At 41.7% G+C, this 24735-nt stretch overlaps 1 protein-coding gene across 2 annotated transcripts in view; it reads right to left on the bottom strand.

Annotated features, from left to right (window-relative positions):
• The window catches only part of Pdgfrl (platelet derived growth factor receptor like), a 56359-nt gene that overhangs the window by 17714 nt on the left and 13910 nt on the right, over nt 1-24735 (bottom strand). For both annotated transcript variants that reach the window (XM_045132048.1, XM_004666364.2), the window contains exon 3: nt 3190-3341. In XM_045132048.1, coding sequence (XP_044987983.1) covers nt 3190-3341 — 152 coding nt within the window. The remainder of the gene's footprint in view (nt 1-3189; nt 3342-24735) is intronic.

Raw genomic sequence — 24735 nt, 5'->3', positions numbered from 1 at the left:
AAAAAATAAATAAATAAAATTATAGGTTATAGCAATACCTATACAAGACCCTCGTAATAGGAGAAAAAGATGATGTCATCAAATTAAAATAGAGACAAATGGAGAAAGGGAGGGGATATGATGGAGAGCAGAGTTGTGAAGGGGAACTACACATGGGATTTTATATTTCAAAAAAAATTAAAGTTAATGGTTTGTAAGCTAAATTCTACATTACATCATATTGAGTATTTAGTAAAATATTTATTCATGTAGTCCCTCCACATATGAAAATCATTACCCAAGCATTTCACAGTGAGAAAGCCTTCCTGCTGGTACTACACTCCCCTCAATCTGTCTGGGCAATGCTTACATGTGTTTGTTCCATTGAGGACAGTTTATTGAGCTATATCCTTTGGATCTGAATTTTTTTCTCTAGGTGTATTATTCTTCAATGTGGAGAGAGAGAGAGGGAGAGAGAGAAAGAAAGAGAAAGAGCTATCTCAAAGCCCCCTGGATAAGATGAAATTATATGTGGCAGTTACTTACTCAAGCATTGCACAAATTAACAACAGCCACCCAAAAGAAATCTCACAGTGTTTTCCATCAAACTCTGGGAAACACACAAACATAAGGACTGGCAGACGCTTGTCCACATGGGTAGTACAGAAGCATATGCTCTGAAAGAATCCTGAGTCAGCAATGGAAAGCTCAGCTGCTGTAACAGCCCATCTGGCTTTTCCAAACCACCCACACTTGAAAAGACACACTGCCAAACCCCATGCTGAAAATCTAATTGGATCAGAGTGTTGAAGAACACAACAAAAAAAGACACAATGCACTGGGTTACTTCCCTTTCTGACTTAGGTTTCTTGAAAGTTAAAATCAGTATCTTTTAATCTTCCTTTGGTTTCACAAAAGGACTCCAGACATTAAGAAAGAGGATCTACCTACCAAACTCAAACACAGTCCCAAAATCTAAACAGGACATTCTGCTTCCTCACCCCATTCAAGAAGGCTTTTTTTGGTGTCACTATGCTCTCGGGACCTATGATAATTCCCTTCTGGAGCCTCCATAGTCATGAGATGCTTGGTTTTTATGAGCACAGTTGTTCTTATAAGTACTAGGAGCAGAGGCTTGGGGTATAAGATTCCCCTAAGTGGATAACCTAAAAACAGCCACAGTGGAGAACTCTTCTTTCTCCTCTGAGGTGCTAACCCCATAAGAAAAAAGATTATGGTGATATGTATGGGCATATATATATCACTTAGAATTTATAGGCTTAACAAACCAAGGTTACTGATCACATACTATTTTGATTCCTTTGTCCAGAGTGGAAAATTATAGGCTGTGAAGTGACTAAGTGCATGCCTGGGTCTGTAGCTCCAAAGCCCCAAGGTAGAAATAAAAAATCTCTTCTTAAAAAAAAAAAATCTCTTCTTCAAAAATCAGAATCAGAATCAAGGTCAGCTAAACAAGGAAGCTAAAAGGAAGTCAGGATGGGGGTTACTTTAGAACACCAGGAAGATGGCACCCCCCCATGTGAGAAATATGAGTCATTCTATTTTTCTATCAAGGGTTAGATAAGATAGGGAAACTTATCTTTAGAGAATGTCATTTAGTGGAAAAGCCCCTCCTGAGCCAACAGTCCTAGAAACCAAAGCTTTGCCAGTCAAGTAACAGTGTGAGTGTGAGCTCTGACTAATCAGAGTGAGGCATAGGATAGACCCTAGCAGACTTCCTGCTGGTGAGTTTTGCTTGCCTGAACTCTTCAAAGCTATGCCCCAACTGGGTGCGGCCTATAATCCTATAATCCCAGCACTCAGGAGGCAGACATAGGAAAATTGGTGTGAGTTCGAGGCCAGCCTGGGACTACAGAGTTAGTTTCAGGACACCTAGGCTACAGTGAGACCCTACCTTGAGAAAAACAAAAATCAACACCCCCTCCAGAAAACAAAAGCTGTGCCCCCTTCTGCAGAAGTAAATATCTTGCTATATACTTTGGATTTTGTGGTCATTCTTGGACACCAGCCTCATTTCTAGCTGTGATGAATAGTCAAGAGTAGCACTATCCAATGAAACATCCTGTCGTGACAGAAATATTCCTTCTGAGAATGTTAAGAGGGAGAGAATGCTGGTTCTACCGGAGGCCCAAGTGACAAAATTTCCTTTTAGAATTAAAGCCTTCTTAGGAGTTGGACCAGCACACCACAGATGGTATGGTGGAGTCCAAAGCCAGAGAGATAGAGGCTCCGGAAATTGGAAGAACCAAGCCAAGTGGTCCATTTTATGAGATATTTTTGCAGGTTGGGGGGATGGCATGTCTTGAAAGATGAAGAGGCAATGGAGAAGAGGATGAAAGCTAAAGATGACCTCTGGCCCTTTGAGGTCTCTAAGGGAAGAGCTGTTCTTAGATATAATCAAGGCCATAACTCAAGTGACATGGGGTTACCCTGGCAACAAGGGGCTGGTCTTGTTTTCTCACCTAACTCTGCTCTTGGGCAGCAGGGACCTTTTAAAATATCACATGTTCTGCCGGGCATGGTGGCACATGTTTTTAATCCCAGCACTCAGGAGGCAAAGGTAGGAGGATCGCTATGAGTTCAAGGCCACCCTGAGACTACACAGTGAATTCCAGGTCAGCCTGGGCTAGTGCGAGACCCTACATTGAAAAACCAAAAAATAAAAATAAAAATATATATCATATGTCCTAACACCTTCCTGCAGTGCTGGAAGTAATAGAGAACATTTTATTCTGCATGTCACAATTGAGCACTCAGAATGTGGCAAGTATTACTAAGGAAATCAATTTTAAATTTTACTTAGTTTTATTTAAAACTCAGTTATATTTAAGTGTCCACATGTGTCTGGTAGCTATCAAATTGGATAATGTAGGTATAGACCCTTGAATTAGGCAATTTTGTGTTCAAATCCTGTACCACCACTAAGCTGCTTGAGACCATAGAGATTTTTTTAATCTCTCTGGCTTCAATTTTCCAATTTGAAAAAAGAAACCTAGAAATGATATGTGATATTACACTGGAGGATTGGTGTAATATTTACATGAACTTATTTGCATAATAGCACTTAGTCCAGAGCCTAAACATCAAGGGGCTCTTCATAAAATTATTTGATGTTCAGAATACAGTGGAAACCCCAGTTTGGGGCCAACTCCAGCAATTTGAGTTCTGTTGATGTACCAAGCGTCTTACCTATAAAGAAGACGTAGGTGGAGCCTGTCCTGCTCTCATCCCTCCTGCAGATGTAGCCGTCACACAGCTGAGCCCAGCAGCTGAATTCACCTGTGTCGGCTGCAGTGGAGTTGACCAGGGTCAGCTGCCCGTAGCGTTCCTGCTGCTTCACACTAGAAATTCAAGAGAGATGGAACATCAGGGCTCTTCAGAGGTGGACACCAGACCTCTGTGCAGGTCAGGGCCAGGCTTGGGGCCCTCCAGCCATCACCCATGGCTCCATTGTTCTCAGATGTAAACTTCCCAGTGCCTTGGGCAGACTGGATGTGCCCTAAGATGGCACAAAACAGTCAGAATGTGTGCAGAGAAACATGGGTTATGTGGAGGAGACAGAAAAGCTGTTCCTAAAAGGGATTAATAAATGGCAATTATATTTGCCAGTGGGAAGAAATCTCTTTGGCCTCAGAACTGGGGTTTCCTTAAGAAAAACCAGCGGTTCAGTTAGTATGGTACCCTCAGAAAGCTCAGCCTTGGGCTGGTGCTTTATTTTCTGCCTTCTATTCAAATGAGTTACTCTAAAAAGCAAACAATGTGGATGAGAGCACACAGCATTACCTACTGTCCCAAATCACTGTAGTCAACCATTATGTCTCTGAGAATAAGCTTGGGATCTTATTTGTTTGTTCGTTTTGAGGCAGGGTCTAGCCCAGGCTGGCCTGAAACTCACTATGTAGCCCAGGCTGGTCTTGAATTCATGGGGATCCTTCTACCTCAAGCCTCCTGAGTGGTAGGATGAAAGGCATGTGCCAACATTCCCAGTTTAATCTTGGAATCTTATCATATTAAAAACAAAACCTTTTTAATGCTGCTAACATGATGATTTTGGGGTATGTTAAAGTATGTAAGACCTTTGGGCTTTTTCTGGTTTTATGCTATTATTTCTACTTTTAAAATTTCCTTTTTTCTCTCTCTTGTGCTTTTACTTTATTGGTAGGTAAGTAGGTTTGAAATCCCTGAAATGAAGAGAGACATACTTATTAAGTCTTAGACATCAGTATTGACCAATTGTAGTGATAATTACATTGTGACAGAAATTGAGTAATATTGACTTTATAATGGATGGTTTCTTGTGGCTTCTAAGTCTCAGCGTGGGGGGATGACAAAATTAATGTTTTAATTCAAAGATGCATCTCAAATATTGAAATGTTTCACTCTCTGGGATCCACATAGCTTTCTGATATAGTTGGGATTCTCCTGTCTTATCTTGCAACAATAACAATATGACCATCACTTTAAATTTATCATATGCAAAATGTCTGGTTGGTAGGTCTAAACACAGCCCTGTTCTACTTCTGTGCTGAATAACTTACTGTGCACACCCGTTCTGCCAAGAGGAGGCTGCATACTCCCACTTTTTCAACTGCCTCCTTTAAACTGAACGGAAATCTCTCCTCCCTCAGGAAGCTTCTAACTACAATAGACTCTCAGGAATCTCCCCATTTTCTCCTAGTGAAGTAATTGGCTCCCTTGTTTTCTGCCCCTCGGATACCCCTGACTTCCTGTTATTACAGTAATTAGATGTTGACAAGGGAAGGGACTATGTCATATTGGTTTCATATTCCCTAAGTGATAAATCTGTACAGACTGTACCATGTGGATTTCCAAAATATAAGTGAATTGAGACTGAACTCAACTGAAGAGTTGGAAATGGAAGAACCATGAAAAGCAGGCACCTGGATCCTTGTTTACAGATAGGATAGCTTGGATCTGGAATGTCCCCAGAGGCCCATGTCTTAAAGGCTTGGTTCCTTGCTGATGGTACGTATGAGAGGTGATAGAACCTTTAAGCAGTGAGGCCTAGTGGGCCTGGTCTTGTAGAGGATAGTGGAGACCACTCAGCCCTCTTCTCTTCCTCCTTTATGGCTTTGGACATGGGGAGAATGGCTTTGAACCATCATGACCTCCTGCCTTGATATGCCACTATGGTATGCTACAATGAAGTGTCACCACAGCTCCAAAACAATAGGGACAATCCTGAGCCACAAACTTCTGTCACCCAGGATCAGCCTTTTCCCTTTCCAGTGTTCATTACAGAAACAAACTCAATAGCAGATGAGAGCTCTCGGGCTTAGCAGAAATGACATCCCTGAGACCCACAGCTGGTGACCAACTGAGCAGGTTGCTATGACTTAATGATGTACTCAACATATATGCATTAGATAAGAAAGTGCATGCAGAGCTCTTCATGCAGTGTCTTGTTTAGTGTATTATCCTAATTATTTCTAATTACACATAATTGCAACTAGGAATAGTTGTTGTGAACACTGCTGGAGCAATGACAAACCATCCACACCCAGCAGTGGAGAGAGTTAGCACTGCAAATAAAAGACAGTGAGATTTAGGGAAATTAGAGTCTGATTCGAGAGCATTTTAAAAACTCAGGAATAATTAACAGTCTTCACAAGAAGAAAGAAATTCCCAAAGGGATGTCTCATGGTAGGACAAAGCAGTTGAAGGCAGCTTTGAGGAGGGGGAAGAGGAGGAGAAAGAGGAGGCTTGTGAAGGTAGGAGAGAAGGAGGGATGGCAGGGGATTTAGGGACGGTGAGCATTGCATGCTTGCTCAGGAAGCTGCAGACCTCGTGTGCTGTGTTCGCTACCATGTCCTACTGTGTAGTGGGTGGAAAGAGCCCGAAAATGACTTGAAGATTTCACCTGTTAGCTGCAGAACAAGACAGAAGCAGGAGGCTGAGAGTCAACAGTCTCTGCAATGAAAATTGAGCAAGAATTCTTGAGACCAGAGTGTTATTTCAGCACTGAGTACAAAGCTCCACTCCTAACCCCCAAACTGTACCTTTCCCTTAGATTTCCTCTAGTAACCTATGCCATTTCATATTTTAGCCAGTCATGTAAGAGTGTAAGGCCAACCTTTGACCATGACAACAGACTGCCTGCCTGCTGGTGTGCTTGTTTACCAGAACTCTCCAGAAAGCTACGCAGCCTTCTGCAAAAGTAAACATTGTCTTGCTCATATATTTTGCATTGTTATAGTTATCCTTGAACCCTAGGATCATTTCTAATAGGAGTAAAAATTGGCAGTACCTTGGGTGTGGATAGGCCCCTGGGCAGAAGCAAATTCAAAGAGAGAGTGAGGGGTTTACAACAGGCCAGGTAAAAGTAGCAGTAGAAGGGCATGCAGCCACAAGAGTCTTGCAATTTAAATTTCTGTGTCAGAAAGGATGGAGATTTTGAATTTGTGATCACATGTGTCATTTAAGTATGTATGTCCCATAGGCAGTTATAAATATAGGACTAGAACAAGAAAACATAAAACCATACTAGATTTACTCAAGGAGGGTCATTTACATAGGGGTGAGAACAGAAAGGAAAGGAATGAGCATATTCACCAAGAGTAGAAGAGGAAGACAAGATTGAAAACAAAATCTAAAGTCAAAGTTAGGGAATTAGGGCTAAAGAGATAGATGGCTTAGTGGATAAGTGCTTGCCTGTAAAGCCTAAGGACCCAAGTTCGATTCCCCAGTACCCAAGTAAACCAGATGCACAAGGTGGCACATGTGTCTGGAGTTTGTATGTAGTGGGTCGAGGCCCTGTTGTGCCCATTCCTTCTCTCTATCTGCCTCTTTCTATTTCTGTCTCTCTCTCAAATAAAAAAAATAAATAAAATATTAAATAATCTTTTAAAAATTGGGGAAACCTACAATCTCAGCACTTGGAAGGCTCAGGTTAAAGGACTCTGAATCCCAGGCCAACCTGGCTTATGTAGTAAGAACTTGACTCAAGAGAAAAACCAACCATGCTAAAAAAACAACACTGTCCTCAAAGTACACCACAATCAACTTAAGGATTCAGCAGGAGAAGAGGAGGTGGCTAAAAGGGAGAAAAAAGCAGGAAAGGGAAAAATGAGGAGGTCACAGGAGAAAGATTTAAGAATGGATGCTTGAATAAGATGCCTTTAAGAGATCCACCAACCCCTCATGTTGTGTATACACACAACCACACTCACACAATTTTATTTGGCAGCATGAAGGTCTAAGGTAACCATCAAAAGATCAATGTCAGTTTTAGGAATGCAGTCAATTTCAGGAGTAAAGAATGGCAAAAGGAAGGAGGCTGAAGTCTGCTGGGGGGCCGTGATCCCTGCCACATTACAGCAGAACTCAGAACTAGGTACAGACACCAGACACCTCCTCTAGGCCCAGCACTTGCCTGCATGGTAATGATAGAAAGTGTAAGATGACATTCCTACCAGGAAAACAAGCAGGCACATCAAAAGTCTAACATGGGACTAACTTCATTGCAGCCATGAAATCAGCACACTGTATCTTTAGCAGGATTGGGGGCGGAAGGAAGGAAATTCACTGGAAAACATTTCTGTCTTTTCCACCCCCTCTTCTATGCAAACTGTGTAAAACAGGAAACAAATTATTTAGCAGGATTACAGTTTAAATGCCTGGATTTACAATGTCCAGTTCTACTTGTGGTCTTGCATAGTCCAAGCAGCGGGCTTCTCTAGGAGTTAATGTATGGCCAAAACCTCCAGCGCTGAGTCCAAGCCCTAACTATATGGACAAGACTGTCTGTATGGACGGTCTTCATCTAAAACCCTTTCTTTCTCCTGCACCACTAAACTATACCTTCTGTGTTGGAAGAAGTGAAATTCAGGGTGAAAATAGATGCCATGACAAAGGTACCATAAAATGTAAGATAATAGCATCAGTATTTACACTGAAGCAGCTCTATCCTAATGCATCAATGACTTCAGTAGTTTTTTTCCAAACTAGCACTTCTGGCATGATCTATGGAGAGCTCAGTGATGGAGAAGGCCAGGATTTATGGAGTTGTTGTGTGTGTGAGAGAGAGAGAGCATGTGTGTGTGTGTTCTCATTAGCTTTGCAAGCTCAGAGTCCTGCTCCTGGTAGTGGAGGTCTGAAGCTTCCTACCTTCAGCCTACTCTCCGCTGAAGGTGACCCAAGTCATGGGGTGAGCAGAAAGGAGGGAGCTGAAACCTTCCACGGTTAGGAACCACTGTGCATCTCCCCTGAAACAGTGAACAGGTGACAGTGGTAAAGTCCTGGGCCCAGACTGTAAAAGCCAAGAGCAGAGAGTCATCTCTGGATGATATTATTCATTAGTTTCATACATGTTTATGATTGCAAATTGAAAGGAACTCAGATGGAGAGAAGGGATGCAGAAATGTCTAGAGTCCCTTATTCTTAACAAGTACCGGGGGATTCAGCGTTGAAGGAAAAGCTTCCCAGAGACCTGGGGACAGGGAAGGATCACATCCAAGTTGGAAGCAGGTGCTGAGCCCTCAAAAGAATGCGATGTCCTGAGAGGAGCAAAAGGAAAGATCAATGCTCCCCAAAAGAGAGATAGAATTGGAACACAGGTTGGCCAGACTGCAGGAATAAACCAGGCAATGGAGCAGAATCAAATCCTAGCCCCACAGTGACCTCTGAACTTCCTAACTAGATCAACATATGCTCACCCACCACTTCAGATTTGTAGCGACAGTTGTGAGTAGCTAGCACACATGAAGTGCTGGGCCTTGTGTAAGAAGCTCTTAAGTTCCAGGCCATGCAGCATCTGCTCAGGGCAAGTGCTTGGTGCCTTTTAGATAGTGCCATCATTATTTTGGTACCTTTTAAACCACACAACCACACTAGCATGGAGGCGCTAATTTTTCCTCTTACTAATGAGGACACTTCCAAAGTCCTCCAGCTGACACTTAGCAGCACTGAGACAGCGACCAATCTGTGTCACGCGGACTTATGACTGTTCATAAGGGAACAGGACATGTGTTCCATGCGAGCAAAACAGCAGAACAGAAGCAATTCTGACCGAGAGATGGTGCTTCTGACTTACTTGTCAAGCCTCCTAATAAGCACATGCATGCATATACAAATGCGTATGCACACGACAAAGAAAAACTTGGATGATCTGATGAAATTAGCTTGTTAATAGAAATTCATTTAATGATAGAAATGAGGCGCCTTCCTCTTTTGACTCTTTGCTAAGCCATCTAGTAATTAATTGAAGGAAATTAACTATGTAACTGCCAGTGCCCAAGGCACATGGCACTTTTTCCTCCATCCTATGACATGATAAAGATGAAACTAACAAAAACTAAAACTGAAGTCGTGGTCAGCATGTGCTAGACAATGGGTAAGCCCTTTACCCATTTTGCCTCAGTCCCTATGAAGCCCTGTGAGACAGATGCTGTCATTAACCCAGTGTTGTGTGGGAACAGCCCCCGGCCAGAGAGGTTTCTGTACTCTCCTGAGAGTATACAGGAAGTTCCAGAGCTACAAGAGAATTGGAAACACAGTTTAAATAACGTTCCCAGGATTGCTCAGACATTTAGCTCTGAATTCTTTTTATATTGCGACCAAGTAAAAATGTAAAGGATAGTGTACAAAGATGCAATTAACCATCCTTATTCTACATACATTTCAAAAATTAATTGGTTAGTTTCTACCACATGCATGCAAGGAACTATGCCAAATATCAAGGGAGACAGACTCGTGGATGTTTGCTAGTCCCTGTTTCAAGTGTTTGCAGAGGGCCGGTGTTTACTGTGGGTCAATTTAAGAATGTGTCAGAGAAAAATTGCCCTATGGGATGCTGGGAATGGAGCCATATGAGCTGAGCTCAAATGCTGGGCAACAGACAGCTCCATAGAACATACTGAAACACTTGTGTTTTATTTAGAAAGAGGGCGTATACATGAGACCTCCTGGAGAACAAAATATGCAAAGTAAAGAACTTTAAAATATTGTCCCATCATGCCCAGAGGCACTTCCTCGCCCCAATAACTGACTGCTGCCCCCACAGTCATAACCCACAGCCTCACAGGGAAAACATGCAGCGCCGCTGAGGAAGGCCCCAGCAGCATGGGGAAAGGAAGGAGGGAAAAGATGATACCAACACATGATGTTTTCATAGTAAGCATGTACATAATTAATAAAAAGCCCCCCAAATATTGTCCCAATATGAAAAGTCAGGCTCAAGTATGCAATCTATCTACCTAGTTGTTCACTTATCATTTACCAATCACCTACTTATCTATCATATTTTAATTTACCTATCAGTCTATCCATCATCTGTCTCCATGTTTGGATACTATCCAAGAAATAATTCCCAACTCTTGCAATATTTCTTCTTTTTGCATGTGTGTATATTTGATATGCATGCATGTGTGAATGCTCTCTTGTGTGGGTACATGAGAGTGTTTGTACATGTGTGTGGTGTACAGAGGACAACTTCTGGTGGTGTTCCTAATGTATGCAATTTACTTCTTTTTGAAATAGTGACTCTCATTGGCCTGGAGCTCACCAACTGATTGACTAACCAGTGAGCCCCAGGGAATCCTCCTATCTTAGCCTTCCCAGCGCTGGCATTACCTGCATGCACCACCAGGATCAGCATTTTATGCCCCTCTGTCCAGTACACCTGGCATCTTAACCAACATGAAGCTCCTGTTCCCCAGGGTCAAGGCTAGGTAATCTGGAATAATGCCTACAATGCATACAGCCTGGTCCAGCACCTCACCCATGAAATAGCGCACTGCTGCCTCCCCAGCACTGCACAGAGACTGTGATAGAAAGTGGCATAGACCCCAAGAGTTCTAGTCTTCTAAGACGTGTAGTTAAACCTCATAGGGCACTTTGCCAGAACACGGAAGAGGATTCAGGATAAATTAGGGGATAAGCTAATATTAAAATGTGCATACATTTTCAAATAACTTTTGACACATAAAAATAAAGCTGAGAATTCTATAGTACAGAGTAGCAGTGAATCTGTGGATTTCCAGTGATCTCTTCTGTTTGCTTTTCTGTGGTTTCTAAGTTTCTATATCAAATGAGCATGTGTTGTTCTATAATCAGAAAAAAAAAAAAACTATCACAAAGGCAGAACAAATTAAACCCTTTACAAAACAGCAAAACAGATACTCTATAAATGTATGATCATGTGTGGCTCTGGGTGCTTTAAATATCTGAAGTAACTTTTCAACCAGGTGACAACCTTTTAAAAATATGAATTCCCAGCCGGGCGTGGTGGCGCATGCCTTTAGTCCCAGCACTCGGGAGGCAGAGGTAGGAGGATCGCCGAGAGTTCGAGGCCACCCTGAGACTCCATAGTGAATTCCAGGTCAGCCTGAGCCAGAGTGAGACCCTACCTTGAAAAACCAAAAAAAGAAAAAAAAAAAAAAAATGAATTCCCAATGAGTAGGGCTAGCCAGGAGGCATTCCTTTGGTTGCATTAAAAAAATTTCATCTTGTGGTGGGTATAAAAACAATGCCCATTAGAGCATAAAAAGTAATTAGTGCAGGCTGGCTGCTCTCAAACCTGCTCTTGCTTGGGTGGACCTCCTTAGATGTGCCACTCCCTACAGCTTAGTCCCCGCCTGCCGAGCTCCCCTGGCCTCAGTGCGTCCTCCTTCTTATATATTGGCTGTTCTAGTCTTACCCTATAGACTAGATCATCACATTCTGGGTAAACAAGAGCAACCTCTCCCAGCTCTGCTTAGTCAAGTGCCTGCAGCCATGTATCCTGGGAAGAATAGGCCTGGGAGAGGAGCAGGAGACAGAAGATAGTGGAGAAGCCTCTACCACCCTGTTAGGAAAATGAACTGGGGATTCCTAATGTGGAAGGCCGCAGTGACAGTGAGTGCTTTATGGATATGCTAGAGCAGTGCATGCCTAGGCTGTGGGGCCTGGGTGCGTGCTCACGCTGGTCAGAGAATTCTCCATGGGAGGATCCTCATCTAATGTCCCTCTGTAAATCATTTTCAAGGTACTTGCTAGTACTAAGGCCACTTTAATGCTGAATCTTCTGAACATCAGAAAACCACATATAGCCAGGCATGGTGGCACACGCCTTTAATCCCAGCACCTGGGAGGCAGAGGTAGGAGGATCACTGTTTAGAGACCACCAAGAGACCATTAGACTGCCTGGACTAGAGTGAGACTCTACCTCGAGAAAACAAACAAAAAATATAAAAGACGAAGAAAAGAAATAAAACCAAATACATAGACTGCTTCTTAGCATTCTTGACAGGAATGTTGAGAATTAGGCTTTAGTCTAGTACTTTTAAAAATTAGTGTGCTAAGTGTAACGGGCTATGGATGTCATTGTACCCTTTTCATGTGTATTACATACTTTGATCATATTCATTCCCTGTTACCCTTCCTCACCCCTACTTCCTTTCCTCTTCCCTTTTATTTTCATGTCTTAAAAAATAAAACTAGATTCCACATATGAGAGAAAACAAAATATTAGTTTTTCTGATTCTGGCTTACTTTGTGATACTCTATAGTTCCATCCATTTTCCTGAAAATGGCATACTTTCTTCCTCCCTTATGACTAATATGCCATTGTTTATATACTAACATAGAACAATATGATCCTGCTAGTCCACTCCCAAGAATCAGTCAGCCCACAACACACATACCTATGCTTATTGCATCACTACACTCTAGATGCTCATCAGTGATCAAAGTAATTTACTAAAATCTGTAAATGACAGCCAGTCTTTTGACTCTTTGTGAGTCTAATCATTTGTAAAATGGAGGGCCCAGGCCAGACGAGTAGGGCCGCAATCTGCAACCTGATCTTCTTGCCTCTTCCTTCTGCCTTTGTCTCATTTTCAAGCCCTGATGTACAGTTAAGGAATTGTTCATTCTGGGATTCAGTCTATTTTAGTCCTTTAAGATAACTGCCTTCTTTCTTCCCCAGAAGTCTGCGCATGTGTGCACGTACATGTGTACACACACACACACTCCCACTGTCCAGACCACAAGCTGTCTTACATTTCCTTTACCTCACTTGCTTCATAAGCTACTTATGGTTGGAACCAGCTGATTTTTATCTCATCTGCCTTTTTGATGTATGTATTCTTACACATTCATTTGACAAATGAGAACCCTGCTTGGCATGCACTCCACTCAAATGAACACCTATCAATCTCAAGCTGTGACTTGCTTGCTGTGGTCATCCCTCATGGTCTTATAGGGACCCCATGTCCACCAGCAGATGTGTGTTATGCCATTCCATGAGCCACCTAAGTAAATAAATATATGGGAGTTTATTCTCATAACAGTTTTGGTTGGAACACAGGGACCCATACCCCTCACCTTGTCCCAGCTACTAAGTCAAGTTCATAAGAAAGAGCATTGATGCTACAAGGAAAGGTGAGCTTCCACTTAAAGTTTTCTGATCTCTGCTACAAGGTGAGTGAGACAGTAGGTCTCTCCTTGGTTCTAAGAGATGGGGTGAGAGTGAGAGAAACACTCAAAGACTGACCGATGAGGCAGAGTCAGGAGAAGTCAGGATCAAACCCGAAATTCAACCACAGAGCTCAAAGCCCCAACCGAGGCCTGGTGATGAGATCCTAAGGCCCAAGGAAAGAGTAGACAAATTGGGGGTGAAGCTCTGGCCAGAATAAGGCACTGAGATTTGTTGCCCCTGTGAGTGGACAACACTATCAATAGCTAAGCCCAGATGCTAAGGCAAAGGTCAACTCTCTCAGTTTGCTCCCCCACTTCTTTGTGTATCCATGTGTATTGTGCTTGCCTACAGCGGCTGGAGGAGAATGTTGCATGTCCTGCTCCATCGCCTTTCTGCTCATTCTTCCTGAGCTGCAGTCTTAAAGATTCCCAGAGCTTCCTGACTTTGTTTTTATGAGCCTTGGAGATTCCTGGGTCTCTGAATCTTTATGGGACTAGGTTATAGATGCACATGGTCACACCCAATTGTTTATGTGTGTGCTTGGATTAAACTTCAGTGTTCTGTCAGGCCTCCTTATGGCCTTATGTTTGCACAGGAAATGTTCTTAACCGCTGAACCATCTCTCCAGTTGTCCTTCATCTCTTTTTTAAAAAGCTTGCTCCTTTCTTACAACATGACATTCTGTATCATTAAATACTATTAAACATAAATTTCCCCATTTTACAGTTTATTCTTCATTTCTTTTTTTTCTCCTCTGACAAACCTTTACAATTGTTTTATTTATATTTACATTATAAAATGCTTGGCAAAAATGTTCATGTCACAATCAGGCACCAATTTTAATTTTTGCATATTAAACACAGACCTCAAAGACATGTAGACATATTTGTTAACAGGATTGCATCAGGAAAGCACATGCAATCACTTAGTTGTACCATAAACAATTTCTATTCTTCAACAGTTTCCAAAATTGTTACCTAAGAGAGTTTTTGTGATATTCCTATCCTGCTTTTGGTTTTGTACATTAACTTGATGGTACTTAAAATATCTGGAATAATCAGACTTACCAGGATGCTCAAAAAGTAGTATAATCTACTTATTTTAGCATTCATTCATCAGAAAACAGTTTTCTCCTCCTTCATGACTAGATTGGGGGTAAGGGTGATCTGGTAGATCATACAGTGCCCAGGGATATGTGTGTTATAGACTACACTAGTCAGCTTTCCATCACTGCAACAAAAGATCCATCAATACTTCCCTTAAGAAGAAAAGGTTTATTTTGACTCACAGTTCCAGAGGTTTCATCCATGGTCACTTGGCCCTGATGTGGAAAATTGTGGTGGGTATCCATGGCAGAGGAAGGTGCTTACCTCATAGAAGTTAAGAAGCAATTAGAAAAAGGGACCAGGGTCCCCTGAAGTGATTAGTTGCAATTACCTAACTTCCTTCCACTAGGCTATACCTCCAAAGGTTACATTACTTCCCAATAATACCACAGGTTGGAGACCAAGCCTTCAGGTCACACTCCAGACTGCAGCCCAGCACTCGGCAGATCCAAACTACCACATGATGTCTCCTTGTACTGTTACAGGAATTAATGAGTTAATGAGAATAATCAGGCAAAATTCACTTCAGAGAGAGTGAGAGAGCCTTTATTTTCATGCAGACCTCTGTGGCTAATGCCAAAAACCTGACAGAGCTCCTGTACTCAGATTGTGCTACACTTATATACACCTTTTACAATTCTTTGTCTGAATTCTCTCATGTTTAGAGAGGGGAGGGATTTACATCCATGAGTGTAAGGTTCTGTCAAATAAAGATTAAGTACAGGCAGCTGGCTCCTGAGATAAGGTAGTTATATATTGTCTAAAGGGGTCAGGCTCAGAGTCACAGAATTCTTATTTATTTATTTATTTATTTATTTATTTATTTATTTATTTATTTATTTAAGAGCGACAGACACAGAGAGAAAGACAGATAGAGGGAGAGAGAGAGAATGGGCGCACCAGGGCTCCCAGCCTCTGCAAACGAACTCCAGACACGTGCGCCCCCTTGTGCATCTGGCTAACGTGGGACCTGGGGAACCAAGCCTCAAACTGGGGTCTTTAGGCTTCACAGGCAAGTGCTTAACTACTAAGCCATCTCTCCAGCCTGAGTCACAGTATTCTTGTTAGCTACCATCAGTGGAATCTCTTCCACTGCCCTTTCAGAGGAGGGAAGTGCAACATCTATCGCTTCACTGGAAGTCCTAGGTCCATTTACATTTCTTATAGATTCATTGATTATATTCCATCTAGACTAATATAAGCTAGAAACATTAAATATATGTCATTCCTTTAATAGCAGGAGACTAAGATCCAAAATTGAAACATTCTTCTTAAAATTCCTGAAAAGCAAGCTGGTTGGTTTCTTGTGACTTACTTCTCTGAGATTACAATAGCATGAATAAAATTAGCTCATCCTTATTGAGACAGCTTACTATGTGTGCCAACTGCTCTATACCCATGACCTCATTCTATCTTGATAACACAGTGAGACTGGTTCTATCATCACCCACCCCACCCATGTCCTGAGTGGAACATACCTGTTTGTGTTAGTTGGTATGTGCTTTGCAAACTGAACACTGTCAGAACATTTAGTACACTTGGAGAAGTCTTAGATCCTGCTCCCCCACAGTTCCATCTCTAGGGACTTGTGGGAGCCTGGTGCTGGTGCCATGGAGTCTGGGGCAGAGTTTTCCTCATTTAGAGTGAAATGAGTTGCTTATTTTAAATTCAATTGAAGATAGGTTTTAGAATTTGGCTACAGCTACATGCTATATAAAAGCTTTTGTTTCCTTGTAGTACTAGGGACCAAGCCCAGCACTTTTCCTATGCTAGGCAAGCACTCTGCCACTGAGCGACCTTGCTCATACTAACAATGTGCCACTGTACACTAGACCCAAGATAAGGATGAAGAGAAAGAGAAGCTTTGTCATTGTCATTTGTTCTGCCCAGAAAGTATAAAGAAAACCTAGCTTGGAAGGAAAGTGAGTTTGAAGTTAGACCTGTCTGGCAATGTGAATGTACTTAAAGTGAACTGAACTGTATACTTAAATGTGATTAAAATGATAAATTTTAAGTTGCATGTATTTTACCAAAATGAAATAAATTGGGGAAAAAGATGTTGTTTCCAGTATATCGTCAAAATGTTGTTCAAGCTACTTTCTTATGTCGATGTTTTTATCTCAATAGTGATATTCTTTTGTTTATGAATACTTTTAAACATCTTTCTTTTTTTTATTAAGTTCCTATCCCCCCCCCCCCCAGGTCCTTGAGCATGCTGGAGAGAAAGCCTGCTTAGTGGACTGGCTGGGAGCCCATGGTCTGCTTCCTTGGCAGGCCCACCCTCCTTTGTGTTGTCTGTGGGTGGAGTGAGCTGTTACAAACTGCAGCCAAATGGAAATCCAGATGCCTTCTCCTCTCCCTAGAAGCTATTTATTCTCAGAGGAACAAGCCATCAAAGAGATCTGAGCCCCACCCACTCCTCCCAGCTTCCAGTTCTTGATTGAAAACTACTAACATCCCACCATACACCAGGCACATCCTGAAAGGCAATGCTTGGACCCTCGTTTGCTCTGGAGCAGGATAGGCACTCCACAACAAGCAGCTTTTCTTTTAAAAATGTAATGGAGCTGCTAACAACATAGATCACATCTCCTTATTCCTACCAGCACTGATTTCTTTAACCCATTGGCTGGTCCACCTATTCTAAATTTACTTTTATCCATGCTCAGTATAGCGCTACTATGTTTCCTGCTACCACTATTTGAAGTGTGTTATGATAGCACTGAATACATAAAATGTTTTCAGAAATAGTGAAAAAGAACTGATGGGAATTTATCAGATGACCTGGAATATTCTTATGCTAAAGTGTTTTATGTTATCAGAAAAATGAAAATAAAAAAGATGTTTAAAGCAATTTCTGTGAAGGAGCACTAGGTCCAGAAACATCTACAGACCTCCAGTTTAAGGAAAACAAGAGTGGTTATTGCATGAAAGGGAAGTGATATATCTGAGTGGAGGAAGAGACATTGTTTTTCTCCTTATGGCAATGAAGAGTACTAATCTTACATTCTCGCATATACACCTCTGGGTGTCTGTGTATATTTAATTACTATTGCATGTAAATATGTGATTTCTATATGTATGCATATAGAATTAAAATGCTTACAATTGCACAATATCTCACTCTAAATTGCTCTACTTGGTGAGCAGGCATGCCATGTATGTTTCCTGCTTACCTTTTGCTACCCCTTACCTCCACCCCCCAACCAACCACCTCATCTTCACACATTCCCACTGTTCAAGGTGCTAGATCCATTCTCACCTCTAGGCAGTTTCTTGCATACTCTTTTCTCTTTCTTACCACTTTCTCCATCCTCCTTTACCTGCTTAACTCTCAAGCTTAAGAAATTCGCTCAGGCCTCTCCTGGTGTCTGTTAGCATGGGAAGTGCACAGCTATATTGGGTTTTGCTCTCTAGTGGCCCATCTTCCTCTAGGATGAGGATCTCCATGAGCATATGGGAGTGCCTGGGTTCCTTACCATATCTGTCTACTGGCAGCCTTGCATGGGGACCTTGAATGAAGAAGAGGCTTCAAGAAGTTGTTGGGAGAAGAGGAAGGGGTAGAGAAGCCAGAAATAGAACATTGAGTACGTGGTAACAACCCCCTACTGAAGAAAATAGCTGCTTTTATTCTCAAACAGATGGGATCAAAGTAATGGAGATGGATACAGTGTGGAAAGTATGTCCCAAACCAGTTCAGGCACTGGAAACAGATTCTCCAGCATGTTACTGTCAGCCTCTGGGAAATCAATCAAACTTCAAAGTAGCCATTGGTTATGAAAGAGCCAGCGGGGCTCAGAGCTGGAGTTGAGTTTATCCTCTTGTAGGTACATAATGTTACAAGTGCTGACCCCTATTAATTTTTTATTGGTAACTTGAATTAATTATAATTTAAAATATAATTTGAAGCTGTGACCACTATGTGGCCCAAAGGCACGAGTGTGCACTCATTTCATCTACTAAGTCCTGGTTTAAAAATCTTTTACAATTTGTAAACAATTGCAACAAAGATGAAGCCTGCCATCTAGTGGGCATTCTAATTATGACATGTTTGAGAATGAGTCACTTCAAAGCTATCCCATAAAAAAAAAAAAAAAAAAAAAATCAATAAAACCAGGGGAGGGAATTCCAACCTGGCAATGAAAAATCTAAATCAAAAGCCCATGGCTGGGGAGATCATAAGCCCTAAGATGAAAACTACTACTGTTGTCTTGGTAAGTAAAGGCTCAGGGACCATTGTGGAAGAGGTGGTAGAAAGATTTTAAGAGCCAAAGGGCGGGGAGGAGTGCTTACAATTTTGTCTTCCAGACAAATGTGGTCTTGATATTCATGACCTCATAGTGGCTGGTGCTGCCTACCCAAGACCTTCATAATAGGAGGAAAAAATTATTGACATTAAAATAGAAGACAGATTAGTTGGAAAGAAAGGATTCAGTAGAGGGGTGATTTGGAAGAAATGGGAGGAACAGGGAATTATGATCATGGTATAGTGTTTATACTTATAGAAGTTGTCAGTAAAGTTTAAAACAGAAGTTAATAAAATCCTCTGGATAAAACATTTGTTTTCAATCTTAAATTTGAAACCAGATTTATTTAGGCTAGTCTAGCCTATAGTTAAATAGTAGGCAATAAATTTATCTTCCCTGAAGCCACCTTGCTCAGGCCAAGTGACCTTGGATCTAGCCATAATATCAGAGCCCTGGAGGAGGGCAGCAACTCAGCCTCAAGAGCCAGGACGACTGGATGGGATTCTCGGACTCACCCTGACACTCATCCACTTGTCATGCACAAGAAATTTATCCTCTGTGAATTATTTCTTTATCTGAGTGGTTACCAGGCGCTAGGGAAGATTGGGAAGAGATGACAGGGAAAACTTGTCAACAGGCATGAAGTTTCAGCTAGACAGGCCGAATTAACCAAGTGCTCTAGTGCGCAGGAGGGTGGCCATGGCTGACTACATTATATTTGGTGTTTCAGAATAGGTGAAAGTAAGAGTCTTTAATGTCCACACCACAAAGAAATTACAAAATGTGTAAGGTGATGAGTATGATAGCTATCTTGATTTGATCAATACCATACACACACACACACACACACACACACACACACACACACACTATATATATATCACATTGTACCCAATATGTATGCCTAATTCAAACAAAAGAAGTCATGGTGGCCTTATAGTAAATCTTATCACTAGCATTTCAGAAACTGAGGAAGGAGAGTTTACATGAGTTTGAGGACACTCTGCATTACAAAGTGAGACCCTGTGTCAGCCCTGTTCCCCTCCACCCAACAAAAAAGAGAAAGAATAAGGATTTAATTAAAATGACCACTAAAGTCCTGTTCAGCTCTAAAGAGCAATGAGCTTGTTCCCAGAGTAACAGGTCACATGATCACTGGGGCCTCACTTTAGACCCATATTCAGCTCATGCCATGAACACCATTTATTCTCTGACTTCCTGGTCTGAGTGCTGTGGAACACCAGAGGAGAAACAGACTCCATCTCTGGTAAGAAATCAAGGCCTCTGATGTGATAGGAAGAAGTAGAAAAAGTTAGGAAATAATTACAAAAAGCCACTGATTGGATATTTACATGAAAGCAACAAGCATCCAAGGTGATTCTCTTTCTCTACTGTAATTATAAGAGCAAGAAATGCAAAAATGAGATAACAGAAAGTCAAAACAACTCTAGGGTTCCAATATCACCATTGACTGGGGAATGGTCTTAGCCTAAAGTGAGAAAAGTGGAGATCAGAGACTGCAGAGCAGAGAAAGTCAAGTATTGGTGGTGCATACCTGTCATCTCGGCACTGGGGAGGCTGAGGCAGAATCATGAGTTCAAGGCCAACCTGGACTATATATCACAGCGCTAAGGAAAAATAAAGGAAGAAAAACAGAAAAAAATTGAAGAGAGAAAATATGAGCTCACTAGTGAAATATATTCACTTTTCCAGGCAGAATGGAGAGAGCAAGTTGTTGCCTATCCAACTCTCCTCTTGCTGCAGGCTGACTTCTGAGACTATGGGAAAACCAAACAATACTCTCTAATGTCTTGACATGTTCTAGAACTGTTCTAGGTATTAGGAATCTGCTGAGCAATCAACTGCGGTATTTCCCTTAAGGGACTCATCCTCTCATGAGGAGAGATGGATACAGAAATCAGCCTACAGTGAACTATCCCAAAAGGTAAATGGATTTATGTGCTTGGGAAACACACAAGTTACTAAACAACCACTGCTGGCCAGTCATTGTATAGCACCTGACATAGTAGGTAATATTGTCTTCATGTTCCTGGTGAGAAAACAGCCTGGGAATGACTAAGCAAAAATCACTTTTGTAGATGAGTTGTAAGAGCAGGTCTTAAGCCCGTTGTGCCTCAGTCTGGCATCTCTTTCCAAAGCATCTTCCTTATTGCTCTGTGACAGAAAAGATGTTATTCTTATGAGTTGGTTGAGGAGGTTGAACGTTTTTCTTGGTGCTAAACATATGAAAGTCATAGTGAGTGACTGGTATAAAATGTTTATAATATGATAGTAAAAATTGTTCATCACAAACTGGGAGCCACGTGAGGGAACAATGCTGTATTTCATCAATGGAATGTTGTCAGGCATTGCTAAACACGGCCTGGGACTGTGAGAAAGCTGGCCTGGGCTGTTAGACAATGGCTGGGGACCTTGGGCTGCGGGTGTTGCAGCTGGCCTTGGTCTTATCTTTGGGAATCCACTCTGGATCCCAAGCTGGTCCTCCCTTCCTGCGAGATCCAGGTCGTAGTGTGCCTCATCTTCGCCCAGAAGAACAGGAGGGAAGGCCTCCCCCATATCCCAAAGCACCTGAGCATTCTGTAGTCTAAGGTTCTGCCCCCCCCCCAACTACACATTTCCTGACCTTGTGGACAGCTGCCCAAGAAACCCTTATATGGTAGTCAACAGTCTGCCTGGTGCTGTAGCTCTCCAATATGTGGCTGAAGTCACAAAGCTTTTCTTACCCCTTCTGTTATCTCCCTTGCAACTTTGCCCTTACAACCTCTGCCTTCCAACACCAGCCAATTAGACAGCAACCCACAAACCTACATATCCAATCACCTGATAGTCTGTATGTGCCTTCTCCACCTTTCCCAAGTGTTTGTAAACCCACTCCCCTTTTGAATAAACGAGACAAAGTGCTACCCATCAGACTGTCTCCCAGGTGGTTCACTGCCCATCGCACTCACCCTGCTCCCCCCAACTCCTCCTGTGCCTGGGACATCGGTGGCCAGTGACCCTTTGGGATAGTGAGGACCCTTAGAATATTATACTGTTATTAAAACAGTAAGTAGGTTGATTACAAAGAGATTTATAAAAATCTACATGTAATCACTTATGGTTCACACTCAATGAGTTTCTTACTAAAATACTGATTTGAAAGCTCATTTTCTCAAACTCTAAACTCAGCATTGACCACCTTTGGAGTTGCTTGCATATGCATATGTGTGTGCACGTACATTCATATGTACTATGGGCTCATGTATGTGTATGCAGGTACACATGTATGTGGAGGCCAGAAGTTGACAGATGTCTACTCATTCACTCTCCAGTTTATTTTTTGAGACACGATCTCTCATTAAATGATGCTCACCGATTTCAGCTAAGCCTCGGTAGCCAGTGAGCCCCAGAGACCCCTGACGTGCCGCCACGCCGTGACTGCAGAAGGTATGTGCCGCCATGCCTGCCTTTACATAGGTACGAAGGATCTGAACATTGGTCCTCATGCTTGCCCAGCAATCGTTTTATCCACTGAATTATACTCCTGACATCCCATCTTATTTTTGTTTTTACTTTTGAGGCAGTATCTCATTGTAACCCAGGCTGACCTGAGATTCACTTGATAGCCCCAGGCTGGCCTCAAACTCATGGTGATCCTCCTATCTTAGTCTCCTGAGTGCTGGGACTAAAGACATGAGCAACCACACCAAGCTTCCCATCTTGTGTTTTGAAATAAGTTTCTATGCCAATACAAATACCTTTGTGAAAATCACTGGAAGAAAGTGATTGATACATACTCTAGTCCTAAAGAGAAACTAAACTATATCTGATGATTTTCTTTTTTTAAATATTTATTAAGAACACACTTGGTATAGATACATCATGTGTTGGTACCATCTTTTCTCTCCTCCCTGCCCCCATTCCACAGGGGACTCTCCTCAGTGGGGTTGCTGGTATTCCCCATGGGGTTGTGGGTTATGCATTGTGGGAACAGCAGTCAGGTATTGGAGAGAGGCAGTGCCTCTGGGCATGACATCCCAACCTGTGGCTCTTACAGTCTTTCCATCCCCCTTCTACAAAATTCCCTGAGCCTTGGCAGTGTGTTTTAAGTCTACTTCAGTGATGATCTCTCAGAAACCTCTGGATCTCTTGCTTTGGTAGGTCAGTGTCTGTCTCCTGCACCCTGGCACTGCTTGTCAGGCAGAATGATGATTTTCCTAATAACACCTTTTAATTGTTTACCAAAAATATTTTATGCCTCAATCAATACAGCCAAACATATTAATAAATTCAGGTACTTAATAAGTGACTCTGACATTCCCAACACTAAGGAAAAAGTAAATATATATGTCATTTCTCTCCACAGGGCCTGTTGCACATGGCATAAGATCTACAAGTCAATTAGCAGTCAGAAGATTAAATTTAGATAGATGTATTAACACACAAACTTAGTTATGGGAAGTTACTAATATTGGTGAAAACTGTCAGACTCTGACAGCAGTATACCTGGGGAGTGTTCAACTGCAACACTGCCATAATGCAGAAAAGAACTTATTCCACAGGAAAGAGAACAGAGGCTGAATTCTTCTCCACTGTCCAAGGCACCACATTCTGGGAAGGATGTCAAAAGTTCATTTCATGAATCTCTGGTGTCAAATAAATCATGAGTTTTTCAGTGGTTGTTCAAGATAGAATTATGTTTTCCACATTTTTCACACGTTTCAAAGGCATTTGGGGGCCCACATCTGTATTTTGCTTTTTTTAAAAAAATTTTATTTTCAATTCTTTTGTTTTTTCTGGGTACAGTCTCACTCTAGCCCAGGATGACCTGGAACTCACTTTGTAGTCCCAGGCTGCCCTTAAATTCAGGGAGATTGTCCTACCTCTGCCTCCCAAGTGCTAGTATTAAAGATGTGAGCCACCACACCCAGCTGTCTTTTGCTTTGTAGAAGGGGCCCCTATTGTGTATAAAGTGAATGCTGTGTAGTTAAAAAAAAGTCAAAGTTGTTTTTTCTCAGGTCCTGGATATTCCTCTTCAGTTCAACCTCACTCTCACTTCACTTTGAGTCCTTGAACATATTTCAGCATATAACTTAGATACAACTTTGAAAGGACTATTAGAAAATACTAAGTCTGAGCTGGAGGAATGGCTTAGCAGTTAAGGCACTTACTTACCTGCAAAGCCAAAGGACCTTGGTTCAATTCTGCAATACTCATGTAAGCCAGAAGCAGGGGTGTCTCATGCATCTGGAGTTCATATACAGTGGCTAGAGGCCTTGGAACACCCATTCTCTCTCTCTCTTTCTCTTTCTCACTCTGTCTGTCTCTTTGCTTCTTTTTCTGATAAATAAATAATAAAAATATTTTTAAAAAGAAAATAGTCTGGGCTGGGAAGGTGGCTTACTGGTTAAAGACTCTTGCTTGCAAAGCCTGACATTTGGGGGCTCAATTACCCAGTATCATGTAAAACTAGATGCAAAAAGTGGTGGAAGCATTTGGCATTTGTTTGCAGCAGCAAAAGGCCCTCGTGCATCCACACACACATATAAATAAATAAGTAAATAAATAAATAAGAATTTGCTAAATATTCATGCACAAACCCTCCAGGGTTAGAATATTTTGTATGGCACTAACTAAAAGTTCAGAGCAATTTAATCTTTCACAATTTTTGTTTTTAAAGGGTATATTAGTCTGATTTTGATAAAATAAGTCATTTAAAAAGCATATGGTAAATCCCACTTCTGCGAATGTATCCCAAAGACTTGAAAACAGGATCTTAAAAATTTATGCATACACCTATTTTTACTTTAGTATTGCTCACAATAGCCAAACTGTGGAAACAACTTAAATGTCCACTGATGAATGAATGGATACAAAGCAATGTGATAGATACATGCAAGGGGATATAACCTAAAATAAGGAAATCCAGTGATATGCTACATGCTGAATAAATATTAAGTAAATT

The sequence above is a fragment of the Jaculus jaculus genome, chromosome 1 (assembly GCF_020740685.1).
Source record: "Jaculus jaculus isolate mJacJac1 chromosome 1, mJacJac1.mat.Y.cur, whole genome shotgun sequence".
In the NCBI taxonomy this organism is placed as follows: domain Eukaryota; kingdom Metazoa; phylum Chordata; class Mammalia; order Rodentia; family Dipodidae; genus Jaculus; species Jaculus jaculus.
This window is presented reverse-complemented; position numbering and strand designations above follow the sequence as displayed.